An 18,711-nucleotide genomic window follows, 5' to 3' on the forward strand; every position below is an offset into this window, starting at 1 on the left:
AGTTCCCTAGTCATGTGCTATGACGAATGGTGTTGAAGTCAGTGAGTGGTTCTTTAAAGTGGCTCTTTGGTTTAGCTTGAGGCTGCCGGCTGTTGAGTTTCTGTGCTGTTAGGCGTTATTGCTGTGAGTTTTTGTTGGATCAGTTGATTAGTAGATTAGGTGACGTAGTTCTTCCCTTTCGGCGCGGTTGTTGATTTTAGGATTTTGTCTGCTAATGAATATGGCCTCTTTGAAACGTAATTGTACCGCGTCATTTTCTCTTGCAATAATTTTAAATTCAAAGTCTGCGTGGCATTGTTGTTGGTGATCAAATACCGAACTTTTATCCGAGCTGAGATGTTCTTTGAGGCGGGAATGGAGTGGGCGGATCGTTCTGCCTATGTAGCTTTCCCTGCATTTTTTGCATACAATCTTATAGACACAGTTCTTGGTGTTGCACATGTCTCATTGCACATTGCACATGTTGCACATCATGACATGTGCAACACCAAGAACTGTGTCTATAAGATTGTATGCAAAAAATGCAGGGAAAGCTACATAGGCAGAACGATCCGCCCACTCCATTCCCGCCTCAAAGAACATCTCAGCTCGGATAAAAGTTCGGTATTTGATCATCAACAACAATGCCACGCAGACTTTGAATTTAAAATTATTGCAAGAGAAAATGACGCGGTACAATTACGTTTCAAAGAGGCCATATTCATTAGCAGACAAAATCCTAAAATCAACAACCGCGCCGAAAGGGAAGAACTACGTCACCTAATCTACTAATCAACTGATCCAACAAAACCTCACAGCAATAACGCCTAACAGCACAGAAACTCAACAGCCGGCAGCCTCAAGCTAAACCAAAGAGCCACTTTAAAGAACCACTCACTGACTTCAACACCATTCGTCATAGCACATGACAAGGGAACTGTGTTCCGAAAGCTCGTGTAATTCGATATTGCCACAACGAACTCGCAGCATCAGGCTTAAACAGATCGTTTGAATCTACACTGTGAAGTTGTGGATAGTAGTTGAAGTTATAAATTGTGGGCGAGAAATAAACAAAACCTTTCCTCGTGACCGGGGGTTCATATTCGACCGCTCCGATTGTGTTTGTCACTGAACTTCGTTTGCTAGTTGCATTGCATGGTAAAGTTTATCAGAATATTCTTAGGCCTGAGTGATGCCAAGGCTGGTGCTAGTGAGCTCTGCACTTGTTCAGGTGAACCAAAGAACCTTCCGGATTTCAATCCATCAATTGTAAGTATGAAGCTACATTCATGGAGAACGTACATTACATTTATTTCATTTCTTATTGCTGTAGCTTATTTTATGCATTCACTTACTTCATGCAATCGGAGGCGCTTAAACGAGAACTTCCTTCATACCTCAGCGAGGATGAACTAGGTTCAACAAATGCAAGCCATTCAAAAACATCACGCGTTCTTCTGGTTAAAATTAAACTTTAACAAGGTGTTGCAAGTTATGACGTCATTCTCATCTGTAACAAATTTTCGTCAGTTTGACACGGTTGATTTCATCAGAGGTCTAAGTCAGGTCGTGCAAGCATAGTTTACGAGCAGAAAGAAAACAATTCTGTCAATCACAATTTGTTTTTTTGTAAAAAGCAGAAATTCCAGCATTTCGCCCAAGAGGCTTTGATCAATAGGCTACAAAAACTCGTTTAACTTTCCATCCATTTTCTTTTTATTCTGATAGTAAACTTTGCGGTGGTGCATATGCTGGAGTTTGATAACTTATTTCATGATAGTCACTTTTCCTTTCCTCTTTTAGGCTAATTATACTTTTTGTTTGTTTACTGATTGAAACTATGTTATTTAAATTTCACGTGGGAAGTCTTGATTCAAATTCGACTTTAATTTAGAACGTGCAATTGTTTTGTAGCAATATGGTTTTGGGTTCTGCCATATCTGACATGTAGTTACAGTAGGCCTATTGCTTGATTTAGTTCCCTGAAAAAGTCACTCGTGTCTGATTGACGAAACATTGGAATAAAGGCAGGTATCATTTGCGACACAGAGATAGTTCATCTTATTTTACGCCAGAAAAATGCCATGTGTTTACATCAGATAGCTGGTGAGTTGGCAATCTCATTTAGTGTTTAATCACAATGAATGTTGTAACAGACATCAATAGACCTTACTGTGAGCGACAGTGTCTTCAGCATGGGAGGGATGCAAGAGAAATTGGAAGAGATTCGAAGTGATCTCAGTGAAAATGAATTTCACGGAGCAAGTAATCACTTCAAAGAAAAGTTGCTGCCAACAGGTGCAGCATGATGATGACATATTGCTGTTTATCTTCATGAAACCCATATAGCCTACCTGAAGCATTTGTTTCTAAAATTTCGCAGTGTTTGTAGCCTAAAGCATCTTTCCAACAAAGATGACTTGACGATGTTGATGTCTGCCTAGCCTACTTTATACAACTTTATAGTTCATATTTTACTTGCGTGTCGTAGCACTTGTATTGGTGTAGTGGAACAATGAACACTCGACAGCGAGACAAGAGTCATTATATATTAGGGTGTTGACGGGTTTCCAATACAGATAGCATAAATGTGTAGGCTACCGACTGCGGTATCGCATTCCTACGTTTTTGTGTCATATTCTACAATGCAGTCCAGTACCATCACGTAGTTAACTTTTGGCCTTCAAGTTTAGTTTATTAACATTGTGACTTTGGCATCACTGGCCACATTTTAGCGAATCTCACTCTTAGCCGGTAGGCGGTAGCCACTTTAACAAGTCGAAATTCTGCCACTAAACTTGACTAGAATGAAACCGCCAACCAATCATAAGCTACGGTTTAAGTGACGTATAAATGGCGAAAAGAAGGTGATAGAAAGCAAATTAAGTGATGGATTTTTTTTCAGCTGGTTGGCTTAGGGGTTAGGGTTAGGGCTAGAAAGTAGACATTTCATTGACGGGGGTTTGATTCCCACCACTGCTATTGATCTTTTTCTTCTGTAATTACCAAATAAAGTTCAAAACAAGCATTAACTCTCTGGATGAGTGCTAGAAGGGTCACAATTGGACGGTAGCCTCTTATAACATGTTCTGATTGGTTGGCGGTTGCATTGTAGTCATTCTCAGTGGCAGAATTTCGACTTGTTAAAGTGGCTACCCTCTTAGCCAGTCTGACATCACAATCGATTGAAGTGATATAAATTGATTCGCGTACCCTAAATCAGTGAAGAGCAACGTGGTCCAGGTGGACCACAAGTGGTCCACAGATAAAATAATTCAAGACACACACACTGTCGGTAAAGTTATTTCGATATTGTTATAAAAAAATATTCTATCTTAGTGATATATTCGAAGCTATCAATCAACTCAATCTGACAATACAAGGAAGAAAATCTGACTTAGTGAAAACCATCCAGAAAATAAAGACCTTCATGAATAAGTTGATGGATTGGAAAAATCTGTTTCAAAAGAAAAACACATCTTTGTTCAAGAATTTAGAAATCAGTAATCCTTCAGAAAATTGTATAAACGCTTGTTACCACCATTTAGAAAGTCTCCATGAAGACTGTCAGAGACGGTATAAAGACATTCTGGAAAAAGATATCCCAGAATGGGTTCTTGATCTTTCAAACTTTGAACCAAATGAAAGTATTAATCCAAAAATATGTGAAGAGCTGTTAGACATGAAAGAAAATGTTCAGCTTATTACAAAAATAAAAAGGGAAGGTGTCTTTGGTTATACTAAAATAATGAACTCCAATCCACAGATTTACGAAATTGTACAATCTTTCATCATATCCTTTCCAACAACAAGGCTAGTTGAGGCTGGATTTTCTGTTATTAATGACATTTTTTGTAAAAAAAGAAACCGACTTGATATTAATAAGCGTGATACAGTAAGATTGAGATTGAATCAAACTTTTGCTTGTATTATGACTTATAAATATGTTGTTTTTCTAAACTTAAGCCACAATTATAAATCTGATATACAAAAAAGGCTATGGTCCACAGAGATTTCTAAAAAACTTTTATGGTCCACAGTCACAAAAAGGTTGCTCATCACTGCCTAAATCACTCTTTTTCGTTTAATTGTAGTTTATTTCTGACTGAGATTGCGCCAGCTCTCGCTCTGCCTGTTTTAACAGTGGCAACAATACAAAAATGGATTGATCTCAACCATTGTTCCAATTTAATCCACTTGCGTTCCATAGGCTAATGGTCAGTCAGCTAAGAATCTCCATTGCGCTTCAACACGTATTGACCCAACTTGGTCAGTCAGCAGAAGATATCCATCGACTTCTTTCCGCTGCATCGAGTTAACAGTTTATTGGAAATTACCTCAACTACGTCCATTTCCACGCTCTGTTACAAATGCACAGACACTACATGATGTCGAGTGTTCATTATTCCAGACGGTCAATAACAGCTAATTGACCTCGAACTAGACAACACTGCCAAAGGTTTCTGACACGCAACATAAAAGGAGATTTTAAAGTTTGCAATTATTTGTTCAGATTTCGACTTGTTTACACCTGGACACAAACAATTTCACAACTCTGATCTTGTTTCATCTAATCTTCGGTCAAAAATATCCTCGGATCCTTCTCTACCATATCCTTCTTCAACTGCACATGAAGATCCATTCTCTGGAGCAGACCCATTCCCAACCACCATACAAGAACTTGCTACTTCTAAGGATCCATTTCAAACATCCGACTCTACTTTTGGATTTCCGACGGATAACTTTTCCACAACTGCTGCCAATACATTGCACACAGAAGACAAACGCCACCAAGTAACAGGTAAGCGTTAATTGCTGTTTGACAAATTGGTTTAAGCCGTGGCCAATCAGAAGGAAATCCACTTGAACATGAAAAACATATGCTAGATTCCAATGACACTGCCAACCAATCAGTACATGTTATAGGCCTATGAGGTTACAGTCGAATTTCGACTCTTCTAGCACTCACCCGGAGAATTGATCATTAGTTTGAACTTTGTTAAGTAATTATGAAAAAAAAAGAGTGATGGTGCGTCACCTCCGAGATAACAAGGCCAATTGTCGGATTGTGACGTAAATGTCTACGTCACAGCTAGTGGATACACTGCGGTTTACTAGCGACCAGCAAGTAGCCTATCTTGCTTTTTTTAAACTCTACTAGAGACCAGTTAAGCAATGTCCTGTTATTTGAAAATACAAACTTTTATGCAATTTGTTTTATTTTTAGTACACACAACAAGCATGACTAGATAAACATCAAAGCATGCAGTGAGAGTAGCAAAAGCAACATTTATTTATTAATGCCGATAAAAGCCGAATATATAAAAGCAACACAAAACAATGAGACGACAGTTTCGCATTGGTTGAGCGTTTGACAATGTTGAATCAATGTAAAGTTAAAACTCAGTCCTTCATCATGCAATAAAGGTAGTAAAAGTTCAGACAAATTTCATAGCGCAATAAAAATATACAAGCACTTCAAAACAGCATACGTTGGCCATAAAAAGTATAAATTACTTCAAAGTTTGCGGTTTTCTTCTTTTGGACAATTTATCACTGATCAGTTTATCATTTTTAAAAAAAAAATAATTGTTTAAAAGAATATTGGTGCATGCCCACAGAACCATTTTTACTAATTTGTATTTTTCATGCCCTTTTTCACACTTTCTCTCATGAAAAAACATAAAATCATGGTCTTCCAAAACAGTCAAAATACAATCAATAGCACGACTTCTTTGGGAAGAAGATTTTTGAAACTGATCAGTGATCAGTTTCACATAATTTATTAATTACAACATACGCCATCAAAACGATGTAAACAATATCGGAACATGGGTACAATAAACTTCCTCTGCTAATGCCTTTGATTAATGAATTTTCGATTTGACTGGCATCACCGTGAGAACTAACTACTCTCTGCTTGCATTCAGAGCAATCCAACCTTTTAGTAACAGCATAACAGCAGTACCCAGCAACATACGTTATAACTGGCATGTAAGTTTGTGATGAAGAAAAATCATCTTGACAAACATTAACTGAAGCTGCATCCCTACAGTTTAATTTGTCATTAAACTCATCCCAATTTAGCAAGAACTTTGAAAGAACTGTTTCCCGATTATTTAGTCTTACTTTTAAAACAGGAAGCAATCGAAGCTTTTTTTCACACTCATACACTTGACGCAATGACACATCATATTGGGCGCCAGCTAACTGGCGGTATTGCCCAAACAAAAATATTGCTGCTTAGAAAACGATGCTTTGCTGTTCTATGAAAATAAAGGCATGTAAATTGTAGCCTGCAGAGTGTTCAAAGGTAGGCTACGTATTCTTTGAGACATTTAATGTGTATGTATGTATTATGCAATGCATGCCCCCTATAGTAAATAGCAAAATTGGAGAAACGTACCTTACTGTTGTTGGTAACAACAAACTTTTTTTCTCTTCGAATGGCATTGAGCTACTTTTTTTGTAGCTTTTCATGTTTGGGAAATCCGAATACACGAACCTTTGGTCCATTTCTATAGTTACCTTGGCAGTTTGGCACACAAGATGAATGAGGCATATCTCAAGAATAAAATTTCACTTATGGTGTACAAATAAGCTGTAGATGAGACATTAACAAATTAACTATTTAGCAACTAACTTTCCAATATGAGCGTAAGTTTAACAGTACAAAAAGTTATACAATGTGATTTCTTACTGCTTGCAACCACCTTACTAACGATTTTATTATTATGACCCATGTGCAAAAATATAAAAGCTTAACAACACATGTTTTAGCCTATTACCTTGCACAGCAACAACCCCAATTTATCAAAAATGAACCTAGGAACAAAAAATAAATATTGCTTCTGATAGGCACACAAACGTTTTTTCTGTATTTTCTGTCTGTAACGTGCTGCTGCAAAAATGCAGATAAACGGTAATGTAAAGATGGCTTAGCCTATATTCAGTACCGTAGTCTGCTGCTGGGCTACACACTACTTAATCAAATCCTATTTTCTTGCTAATCTAATGGAACATTTTGATGGAATAATTCTCCAGCAACAATAATTCAACGATCGGAAAACTTCACTTTGCCAATAATCCTTTACAAGTAGCTATTCGAAATTACTAGTAATAACTTATCAGAGGCTTTGTCAGTACGAGGATGAAGATTCAAAACCAAACCAAGGTACGATTATATAGCTTAATAATCCATCAATGTTCCTAGACCACTATGCTTAATTAACATAACTTGCTGCACACGAATCGCTAAACGTTGCTACCTAAACGCATTCTGTGTTTTATAGAGTAGTCCTATCACCTGAACATTTTGCTACAGCAGCACAGCCTAACTGTGGTCATGTACTTCAGCAATCTGTATCCACAGTGTGTGACGTCACAATTGGACAATTGGCCTTGTTATCTCGGAGGTGACGGATGGTGGGTGTGGGAATCAAACACAGATCGAAATGACTATTCTTTAGTCCTAGGTTTGCCATACGTCCCCATTTAGCCGGGACAGTCCCGATTTTAAGGCCTTGTCCCCTTGTCCCGCCCGGTTAACCAGTTTGTCCCGGAGTTTTCAATTTGAGATTTGCAAAAAAAATCTTGAATTAGCTATTTTTTTAGCAATTCCTTTTCAAGTGGATCTGCGGAAAATATCAACAAAATGTTTCAGAAGCAAATGATCAACATCGACTTCCTTTTCGATGAGCACGTTATGGTAAAGAAATAGCCTACATGTCTGAGAGTGAGAGGAAAGAATCATGGCAAAATGCAACGACATCTCTTGAATAAAAGTGGATCCAATTGTTCCAAACTTTTACCAATAAAAGCATAACCATTCCAAACTTTCAAACACTTGTCAAGTTTGTGCTTGGTTGGCCTGGGACATCAACACCAGTTGAGCAATTTTTTCAATTATAAACAATATGTAGACGTGACAGAGGCCAAATGCTAAAACAGAATGTCAAAGGTGTCTTTACTTGCAAAATTAATGTTGGTTTGACATGCAGTGAATTTTATGAAAAGATAAAATCGAACACTGTATTTTTGAAAAAGGTGCTTAGCACAGAAAAATATTATTAGACCTGATTCATTTGCTCATAATATTATTAAGTTCTTTTGTTTTCGTTGGTGATATAGGCCTACATATATTGGTAATTTGCCCATATTAATTACTGAGTTGCATTAAATTATTTTGTATTACGCCTACATTAAGTTCATTTGCAGTTTTCAATATGCGTCCCCGATTTGCATTTCTAAAAAATGGCAAGCCTATCTAGTCCTAATCCTAACCACTAACCCAAGCAGATGACGGCGAAATCATAACTTAATTTGCTTTGTATCATCTGCTTTTCGCGCCTTTTCATGTCACGAAAAACGTAGCTGATTGGTTGATTGGTTCGAGCTTTTGATGGTTGTGGCAGAATTTGGTCATGCTAAAGTTGCTACCAATCAGAAGAATAATGTAAATTGTGACCGACTTCCAAAATGGTCAACATCGTGATTAATCAGAAGGGTGGTGTATGTGTTGACTGCTGACCAACCGGCTGGGTGTAGAAAATGTTGCTGTAGCTGGGCGTTTTATCGAAGTGAAACACCCATGTAAATACTCATAGTGGTAAAAGTGGTGGCCAACCAAAAATTTGTGAAAGTGGTCAAAATGGGGAAAGTGGTGGCAAACTAACAGAGATGTGAAAGTGGTCAAAATAGTGAAGGTAGTGATCAACCAACAGAGTTGTGAAGGTGGTCAAACTAGTGAAAGTAGTGGCCAACTAAGAGAGTTGTAAAAGTGGTCAAAATGGTGAAAATAGTGCCAACCAACAGAGTTGTGAAAGTGGTCAAACTAGTGAAAGTAGTGGCCAACCAACAAAGTTGTGAAAATGGTAAAAATGGTGAAAGTAGTGGCCAACCAATGGTAAAAGTGGTCAAGATGGTGAACTGAAAGCGGTGGCCAACCAAAAAGTTATGAAAGTGGTCAAGATGGTGAAAGTAGTGGCCAATCAAAATATTGTGAAAGTGGTCAAAATGGTAAAAATAGTGGCCAACCAACAGAGATATGAAAGTTGTCAAGATGGTGAAAGTAGTGGCCAACCAATGGTGAAAGTGGTCAAGATGGTGAAAGCGGTGGCCAACCAAAAAGTTATAACAGTGTTCAAGATGGTGAAAGTAGTGGCCAACCAATGGTGAAAGTGGTCAAGATGGTGAAAGTGGTGGCCAACCATTGGTGAAAGTAGTGATCAACCAATGGTGAAAGTGGTCAAAATGGTGAAAGTAGTGGCCAACCAACAGAGATATGAGAGTGGTCAAAATGGTGAAAGTAGTGGCCAACCAACAGAGATATAAGAGTGGTCAAAATGGTGAAAGCGGTGGCCAACCAAAAAGTTATAAAAGTGGTCAAGATGCTGAAAGTAGTGACCAACCAATGGTGAAAGCGGTCAAGATGGTGAAAGTGGTGGCCAACCATTGGTGAAAGTGGTTAAAATGGTGAAAGTAGTGGCCAACCAATGGTGAAAGTGGTCAAAATGGTGAAAGTAGTGGCCAACCAACAGAGATATGAGAGTGGTCAAAATGGTGAAAGCGGTGGCCAACCAATGGTGAAATTGGTCAAGATGGTGAAAGTAGTGGCCAACCAATGGTGAAAGTGGTCAAGATGGTGAAATTGGTGACCAGCCAATGGTGAAAGTGGTCCAGATGGTGAAAGTAGTGGCCAACCAATCGAGCTGTGAAGGTGGTCAAAATGGAGAAAGTGATGACCAACCAATCGAGTTGTGAAAGTGGGTAGGATGTTAAAATTGCAAGTCGTCGCATTCTTAACACTTTGCTCCTCAAAGGGAGGCCAGATTTGGCCCCCCCCTCATATTTCCTTTAATTATTTGAAGCACAGTAACGCCATGCACTTGGTTTTTCTTGACTTTTCCTAAAATTGCCAGGCGGATCTGATGATATTAAATTTGATGCTAAAAGTTGTGTAGTTTTCTTGTAAATTCAAGATTTTGGTGAATTTTTGCTATTTCTAGCTAACTTCCAGCAAAGCGTGAAATGGATTACATTGCGATGACAAGCCATAAGCTCATAATTGCTTCGTGCATCGATATGCGCGAGCAGAGAGAAGCATCCTCTTGCTTTCTTTTGTTTGGTTTGACCTCAATAATACAAAGCGCGTTATTTCTTATGCTACAAAGAAAAGCCAGTGATCGCAAAGCTGTTAATTAGAAACAATAATAGCAAGCTTTTTTGCGTTATCAGCTCTACAAAGAAGAATAGCAATCCACGATCAAAATAGTAGGCTATGGAGGCCACAAACTATTCAAAACAGTTGTTTCAAGCAGATAATATTCATTGACGAATAAAAAACGTTACAATAAGAAATCTTTTCTTGGATAAAGACACGAAAACCTGGTTTCGAAATAAACGTTCTATGGAAATGCTCTCATTGACAAAACTTGCAATTGAGGAAATGTATCACTGCAAATGCTTTTGGGAGAAGCCGGAGAAATAGCGTTTTTGCAAACAGTAATTGTGAGATACACTCAAAATTATGAGATAGGCTCCATTTGCACGTAGCAGCTAACTCGATGGCGTCCCTTCACTGCTTTATGTCGCCTACTTGTTGTTATGTCCTGTATTTTTGTTTCACAGTGCACTGTGTTTTGTTTCAAAGAGCGCAAAATAAAGATGATAATGCCTCATCTACATTACAAAATATTTTGTAATGTAGGCCTACAAACAAAATGTACAATGTACACAATGTACATTACAAAATATTTTGTACTGTAGACGAGGCATAAATTTAGGCGTCACATAAGACAAACAACAAATCAGCTTTCTTCATCATTGATTCAACATCTGAATACGTTGCGCCAATGTATAAGAGGCCGGCTATTGTGAAGACCCGCCATTTATAAACGATCCGATTATACCAAAAGTGGGACAAACTAGTGGATCAAAGAATGAATAAATAATGCTGAGAAAACTAAATCTAAGTGACGAACAATACCGATGTCTTCATTTATCTTGGAAAAATGCTGCCTAAACTTATCAACAAAAAATACAGTAAATAACGGCAAGGATCCCGAAAGCAGAATTTGCTCGACTTTGGCATGAATTTAGTCAGACATCTACAGTAATAATTCCACACATACAATAACGGGCTCTCAACTGCTGTAAGATACATAATAATCAACCTGGTTCTGGGCGATTTGTGTAACAGTTTAGGGAAAGACACTACTTGAAATGATGCACCACACAAAAGATTTTCAATGAAGACTGAGTCTAAAAACCGATGTGGATAGTGCTGCACAATAACTTCAAGTTTAGGACAGAAGAGGCACAAAATATCACGATAAAAATAAAGACCTTGTGGGAAATTTTCGAGAATCATAACACGATGCAAATACCATAAACGCTTAGTTTGCATGCTGCTCTAAGCTGGCCGGCAACCACAAAGGTAGACAATAGCCTACAGGCAGTTTATAATTCGATAACAGCGCAATAAACATTATAAATACGTAAACCGACAAATTTCTTTTACAAACGTTTTACGTCTAATAGTAAATTTTCCCCCAACAATTTTTTGTGAAGCACTTGCAAACCACGGTTTTGTAAAATAATTCATCATTATTATTTTTTACTTCTCGGATATTGTAAAACGTCATCAGCAAAATCACAAAAAAAATTTCATTACTTCAATGTAGTAGGCCTAAGAATTTTTTATAGAATTGTAGCCACGTTGTTTCAACAAAGAAGCCATTTTTTAGCAATGTAAAGTTATAGAAAATAATTTGCAATCATGCAAATGGTTGGAAAGAATCTAGGAAGTCTTCTCACAATCTGGCACAAATTGATTATGTTTATTGTATCTCAGTAAAATGTTTTACGACAAACTTTGAAGCTTCGTTATAATCATTTTTATCTTTGAAGTCAAACGTTATTTTTTTTGGCCAGAAACATAATCACTGCCTTGCTGACGTTGTCGCTTTTACGCGTATTTTTAGTGCTTCAAACAATAAGGACCCAGTCAGCAATCCAGTCCTTTTACATTGATTCAACATTTGTAAACGTTAAATTTATGTAGATTTGCTGACTGTGGGTTATTTCACATTTCCTTTGTTTACGCATGTTCCTCAATTCGCTGTTGCATTATTTCGACGCTGGCGGACTAAAAATGTATTTTCAAATTGATTGACACAATCTTCAATAAAAAGTGAGCTTCGAACTTAGCTTTGTTGATGTAAATGCTGTATTTTTTGTGGATGTAATTTATGAGTCATGTTTATAAACACTCGTAAGCGAAATGACTTATGATGTGGCCTGCATGATATTTGTGATGCGACTTGACACAAATCCACAATTTCAAAAGCACCTAATTTGAACTTAGAAATTTCAGATTATTTCAACAACTTGTTCAATTGTCTTCTCTCTACTAAAAATATTCATACTACAAACTCAATTGTAGACCTAAAATACACAAACGAAGATGTAAACAGCTATTCAAGCAGGCTAAGGTGTTACTTATGAGAAATTTGGTTCCATAAAACTAGAAGCTAGCCATGAGTTTCGGAATGCATTTAGTTTAGGACAAAAATGTAAGACAACAAACGCAGTTTTGTTTTTTTCAAATTCGTGTAACAATATTACTCTGATTGTAACTATTTTAGAATCAGTGAGTACTGAGTAGCTTACAATAAGATTTGCTCGCAAGTCGTAAATTCTAATCAATGCAATGATTCGGCACACCGCACACACACTTCGTGCGTTCGATCGAGCTCTTTGTTATTTAGAAGTTTGCATGAAATCGGATTAGCACGGTTAATTAAAGGCGGCAAGTTAAATCAAAATTGTCGTTTTTAGGTACCTTTGCAAAAATTGAAATATCAAGTTTAACATATAAAATTTTAAAATAATGAGTTTTCAAACTTATAGACAAATGATTTGCTTTCACACCAGTGCAACTTCTGTTGAAATAGCATCAGCGGATAACTCGTAACAGCTGATTGAATTTGATCCAAAAATGGCCCCCCCTTGAGCAGTTAACTTCCAAAAAAACGTTGAAAAGCAAAGGGTTAAATTGCTTCTTTTTTTTATTCCAATTGATTGAAAGGTCATCATGAGAAAAATGAACAAACTAGACTAAGTTTAAAAAGCTTTAAATTTAGGTACGATATTAGACAATTTTGAAACCTAGCAAGTTATCTAAAATACAATTTTTTTTACGTTTTTTGGTAAGACTTCAAGCAGTCCCTGTGCGTGCCACTTCCATTAAAGTGGATTTGCGGATTCATACATGTTGAATGGCTACATCCACTATTTTGTCCATTTTCTGTATAATAATGTATTGCTTTTGTGGTTGTGATAACAAAGGGCACTAAGTATCTTCATCGTAACCTAAGCAGTTCGTGTTTGTTCCTCAGCTGTGACTGCTTCTTATTGTGATGAGACAAAAGAAGCGCTATCTTTCCACACTAACGATGATGCCACGGTGTTCACTAAAGCTTTTTGTAATTTCTCGAAAGATAAATCCAGTTTATTCTCGGAGTTTGATGTTCTACTGGTAGCCGATCAGGTGCGTCACTGACGTTTTATGGCCTGGCGAGATTTAAAAAAATGGCCGTTGTACTTTTGGTCTCCACTTTTGCTAAGAAACAGCGCTAGTAGCTTATCGATCTATGCTTTCGATAATGGAAGCACTTTTAATGAGAATACTTGTTTTTTTTCATGAATGGATGTAGCAACATTCTTGAAGATCCCAGTTCCCCATAACTATAATAAGAGGATTGATTTGCTCATCATTTAACATCCAGACAACATCTGAAGATCCTTGGGGGTCTGCGATTGGAGCAGAGTCTCCTTGTGATGTGAATCCTTTTGGAGGAGCTATTTTCGCACCGAGGCACTTTGACTCTTCTGATGCTCCCCCAGACTCCTCCTCGTCATCAGACAATTTAAAAATGAGAAGTGCAGAAGGACGGCAATCAACAGGATCATCATAGGTGGGTTTGTGGTCATGATACTACTGTTCCTTATGCACGGCTACATGCCTTCCCCGTTAGCTCAGTGGGTTATGTGCCAGAGTCAAGATGTTAAACCAGAGTCAAGTCGGCGATGGTTCGGTCCTGAGGGTGTGCGCTTGAGCAACGCACGTTAGGACTGCTTTTCGTTCAACAGCATCTAATGGATGAAATAGCTCACAGACAACAACATTTCAACAATAGAAGACTCCACTCTGTTAATCTCGGTGACCAGGCCTGCGTGAGTGGTTTTAAAGCCTCTACATACAAGTATGCAAAACTGTCAAGATTAAGTTCTCAAAGAAGCATTCCCAGTCCGAAGATAAGAATCAATTTAACATCGCAATTTATGCAAAACAACTCTCTAATGTAGTTTTGGTGCGGTTGAATGATTGAGACAATAGATTGTAGAATTGCTTAAAACGTAAAGGTGGTTCTCGTACTTAATAGCTCACTAAGGATGCCGAAACAAAAAATAGAATTTTCATCAGACTAAGCCTTAGCCTTATCGATATTCAAGAGTAAGGTGACCTTCTTTGCAGCTCTGCCGTGATTTGGCAGAACCTAATATCCGCCATTTTCAAGTTTTCTAGATAAAAAACTTTTTGTGTTTATAGCTGTAAAATTACCACGGTAAAAACTCGAAGTTGACTTTTGTAAGGCTGGAACGGACAACCAAACAAAATTTTTAAGAATGAAATTTGAGCCAGGTTTTTGTTTGTTTATTAAAACATGGCGCATATTTGATTTTGCCAGATAACTAGTTATAAAAAATGTATTGGGTTTGTATGGTAAAACCTAATATATAGCCTCGATGTTGACTTTAACCGCCTTATTGGCTTATTTAATGTTATATTTTTGTATGATAAAGCCTAATATAAGCTCAATGTTGGCTTTGACCACACTATATGTTGGCTTTGTAAGCCTAAATCAAACCTAAAGTACCGGTAAGCCTCTGGATTTCCCAGAACTGTGTATCATTTCGTCACTGTAATCTGTAGATAGCTTTGTTCATATCACAGAAGCCTGCTAGGTTAAAGGCTATCGCCGATTTAAAACCAGTTGCTGGTAGCCTACTTAATAACTATGCCTTCATTTAAGGCTTCCGTACGGTACTACATTGCCTACACACCATCTGGTACGGTTGATTAAAAATGACCAAACACACTGAGTAGGGGCCTAGCGTAGGCAGGGCCGGATTTAGCCTAAGTGCTGCTCTAGGCAGATAAGAAAAGTGCTGCCCCCCAAAAAATTTTTTTTCGATGGTGCGCTACGATTTATATTTTCAATTCCTTACAAAAAGTTATTTGCAGTGTTTATTTGAATACATCAATGAATGTCATTGTAGGCTATAATGAACTAATTGTTATAATTGCTTCCGGCGGGCTTTTTCTCTTGCAAACAAATCAATAATTTCTTCAAAGTCTGTAGAAGTAAGTAAAGATAAGTTAATGCTAAAAAATCTGAGATCATTCATGTGATCATGCTTCAACGTAGACCGCCGTGCATTCTTGATCAGCTTCAAAATAGAGAATGGTCGCTCTGCACTGCAATTGGTGACCATTGTGCAAAGTACCATTCTAATTGCCATTAGAACATTTGAGTATACGCCATTTTTATAACACTTTATGAAACTAAAGTTTTCGTAAACTAGTCTTACTTTTTGGCTTGTTTACATACTTTAAGCATCAAGGCAAGTAGGCTACACAAAATAACCTGCAACTTTTCCATCAACCTAACATTGACTAAAAACATTTCTTCTAGGCTCCTTTAAATTTACCAACAGTGAAACAAACCGAACAAAGATTAATAAAAATTGCACAGACAAAGCCTAGTCCTTCATACTAAGCGAAACAGATAACTAAAAGAAGCGCTAAGTAGCACATATATTGTTGAAAACCAATCAAGCGTGAAGTAGGCTACTCTAAGAGCAATGACTTGCCAATTGCCATACATGACTTGCCGCACTGTTTATAAATGTGTGTGATGTGGTAACATATTTATTAATTGTTATATATCTGAATATATCTGTTGTGAATTATTATATTCACGTTGGCCTACAGAATTATCAATGTAATATATTCGTATATTTTGCCGCCCCCAATAATTTACCGTCCTAGTGAACTGCCTACTCTGCCTACTGATAAATCCGGCCCTGAGCGTAGGCTCCCGCGCCTCTGCTTTAAAATCTTAATAATCGTATGCAAACTAAGTTATTTAGCGTAACGTAAAGTCAACTAAGCCATCAGTAGCCTACACCAGTAGGCTACGAAAAATCAAACTGATCGGCGAGACGTAAGTGATACGGTATTTAATGAAAAGAAAAGCTAATGTGTTCGGATGGATATTTTTAGGCTAGCCTACATAATTAAGCTTGCTTAGTGCTTAGCAACAATTTAGCCCAATCTACTTTATCAAAGGCTTTTATATTCGCTTCATGCAACTCAAGAGATGTAAGATGTGGTGAAGTAGCCTGCTGCAATTGCTTCTGAAATTATGGCTGCCACGTGACGATATCCTGTTACATGATTGGAGTAGATGAATATGTTAGGTTTCAGAAAATTATTCTTGCACAAATTAGAATATGTTAGGTTTTACACACCAATTATCTCGAAAACCATAGCCTACTACCTTCGGGCACAAATTTTTGTCAGGGGATGCATGAAGTCTTTAAACATAGAAAGATGCAAAAAAGTCATTTTTGGTAAAATGACGGATATTAGGTTTACCAAAATCACGGCAGAGGTACCCTCAGGCAATTTAGTAGGCTACATCTTGGGTAGATGTTAGCGGTGTACTTCTAACAATCAGCTCAAGCCACTATAGTTTAACCAAGATTGCATTACTAGTAGAAAGTTGTATCCGATAACCTTATCAGCTAAGCATCATGGTGGAGTATAATTTCAGCTCAATTGCAATCACCAACGGGCAGATTCCGACAAAGAAGAATGTAACTCTCCCCAAGACGGCTCTTGCCATGTTAAAATCCTGAATGGAAGAATGTTCGCTGCTGCCAACCAGCGTTTGGTTTTGTGTTCGGGTTATCACCTGAGTTATGAACTCTGTGACGTAAATCCATAAACCGTTTTCCATGCATTGCAAAATCATTATGACGGATTTACGCCTCCTTGACAAGCTTCATACCAACTACCGGTGTACGGGATTTCATCCGCAACAAGCAGCTACTTTGTAGTTTGCCATTTATCCTACCTGGCCTAGTCAGACTGTTGGTCTCACGTTTCATGTCACCTCAGGGTTATACTGTATGTTCCCATCGTTTCTTAATCATGCCACTTTGCATCACGCCAGACCCTGCCTGTTGCTTACAATGCTTAGCGCTGGCACATTCATTGATCATACACCGGATGGTATTCACAATTTTGCTGCTATAACAACCTACCCAGTGATCATGGTAAGCTACAGTTTTTCATTTATTTTGCGCCTTTTATGATGGTTTTCGGTCTCACAATCATGTTCTTCTTGGACCTAGTGCGCAGGATTTGTTGTTTGGGCACATCTATTACTTAGCCTACCTGGTGACGTATTTATCACGTATCAAGTTTACTGCCAATAAATGTTTTCATGATTTTATCCTTACAAGTGTTGCCACCTGCCATTTATTTTGTATCGTTTACGAAATTGTCGACAAAATTTCTTCGATTGTGCTGCGTTCATCACAATATTGGAGATTGGGAGTAGTAGGAGGTGCATAGCAGATGGAGTAAGAGAGGCAATATTCCCTCTCCTATCCTCCAACCAAGGAGGCGAAAACCGTAGAGGCAATAACTAGGCAGTCTGAAAGAGGCAATAATCAACGCTGGTAAGCAATGACGTCGGAGGCGATGACGAAGGGAAAGTCCCTACGCGACAGCGTAGCTGTCAAAGAATTTCAGGTTTAGCGATTTAATTCTGTCCTATGTTTTTTAAGTCTATGTACATTATTTTGTAGAAGGTGATGCAAATATGTTATAAAGTAGCCTGCTTGTTTGTTGTAAAGATCTGTTTTTGCAAGCGGTCTTAACTTTCTCACTAGTGAAGGTTATACCAACCTATTCATTATTCTGTAGGAAATGCGAGAGTAATGTTTAAAACTGCATGGTGGCGCGATTAAAGTAAATAGCCTACGTCATGATTTCATAAGTTGTAGGATGTTTGTTGAAACGTTATGGTGTCATACTGTATTTCTAGATTCAGTTTAGTTTTCTCATGGTGTCATATTTCTATATTCAGTTTTGTGGGAAGTCGCTGGTTTCCCTGATGATACTGACACTGCTTAACTTACGACTTCACTGTAGCGAAAGCTGTGAAAATGAGTATATTATACACGATAAACATTCACATATTTTAAAATGCGATTTCTGTAATAAGGACACACAAATAGACGTTTTGCACATGTTTTTACAACAGCACATATGCCCACAAGGTAACATTATTGGGTTGTTTTTTTCTTCCAAACAGACGACACATGAATTGGTATCTGAAACGTCTGTTTCAGGTCGTCGAAATAACAGTCGAAAGATCTGAGTTTGAAGTTGAAATGCTCTCCAACGAGTTACGAGACGAAATACTCTTTAACACCTACAAGTGATGAGCTCTTTGGTTTTCGCCATCTTCAAGAGTGTATGGGTGCGGATGTTAACCAAAAACGCTTCATTTCGCTGGACTACACGCTTCATCAGCGACTAGCATCTAAAGCGCCGTTTCCTTCGATTGAAAGTTTGTGGTACAACGTCCT

General features: G+C 37.8%; 1 protein-coding gene across 3 annotated transcripts; it reads left to right on the forward strand.

Annotated features, from left to right (window-relative positions):
* Window positions 1-1,075: 1,075 nt before the first annotated feature.
* LOC145782566 (uncharacterized) lies at window positions 1,076-17,539 on the forward strand. Of its 3 annotated transcripts, none has more exons than XM_082594373.1 (6): window positions 1,076-1,248; window positions 2,136-2,277; window positions 4,493-4,780; window positions 13,362-13,531; window positions 13,770-13,958; window positions 16,884-17,539. In XM_082594373.1, the coding sequence occupies exons 1-5, from the start codon at window positions 1,135-1,137 to the stop codon at window positions 13,956-13,958; spliced, it is 903 nt and encodes a 300-aa protein (XP_082450499.1). In that variant the 5' UTR covers window positions 1,076-1,134; the 3' UTR covers window positions 16,884-17,539. The 3 variants fall into 3 exon arrangements, with proteins under 3 accessions (XP_082450499.1, XP_082450500.1, XP_082450501.1); XM_082594374.1 differs by having other exon boundaries at window positions 13,380-13,531; XM_082594375.1 differs by lacking the exon at window positions 16,884-17,539 and having other exon boundaries at window positions 13,698-13,814.
* Window positions 17,540-18,711: the final 1,172 nt, after the last annotated feature.

The sequence above is a fragment of the Aplidium turbinatum genome, chromosome 13, assembly GCF_918807975.1.
Source record: "Aplidium turbinatum chromosome 13, kaAplTurb1.1, whole genome shotgun sequence".
Taxonomy (NCBI): domain Eukaryota; kingdom Metazoa; phylum Chordata; class Ascidiacea; order Aplousobranchia; family Polyclinidae; genus Aplidium; species Aplidium turbinatum.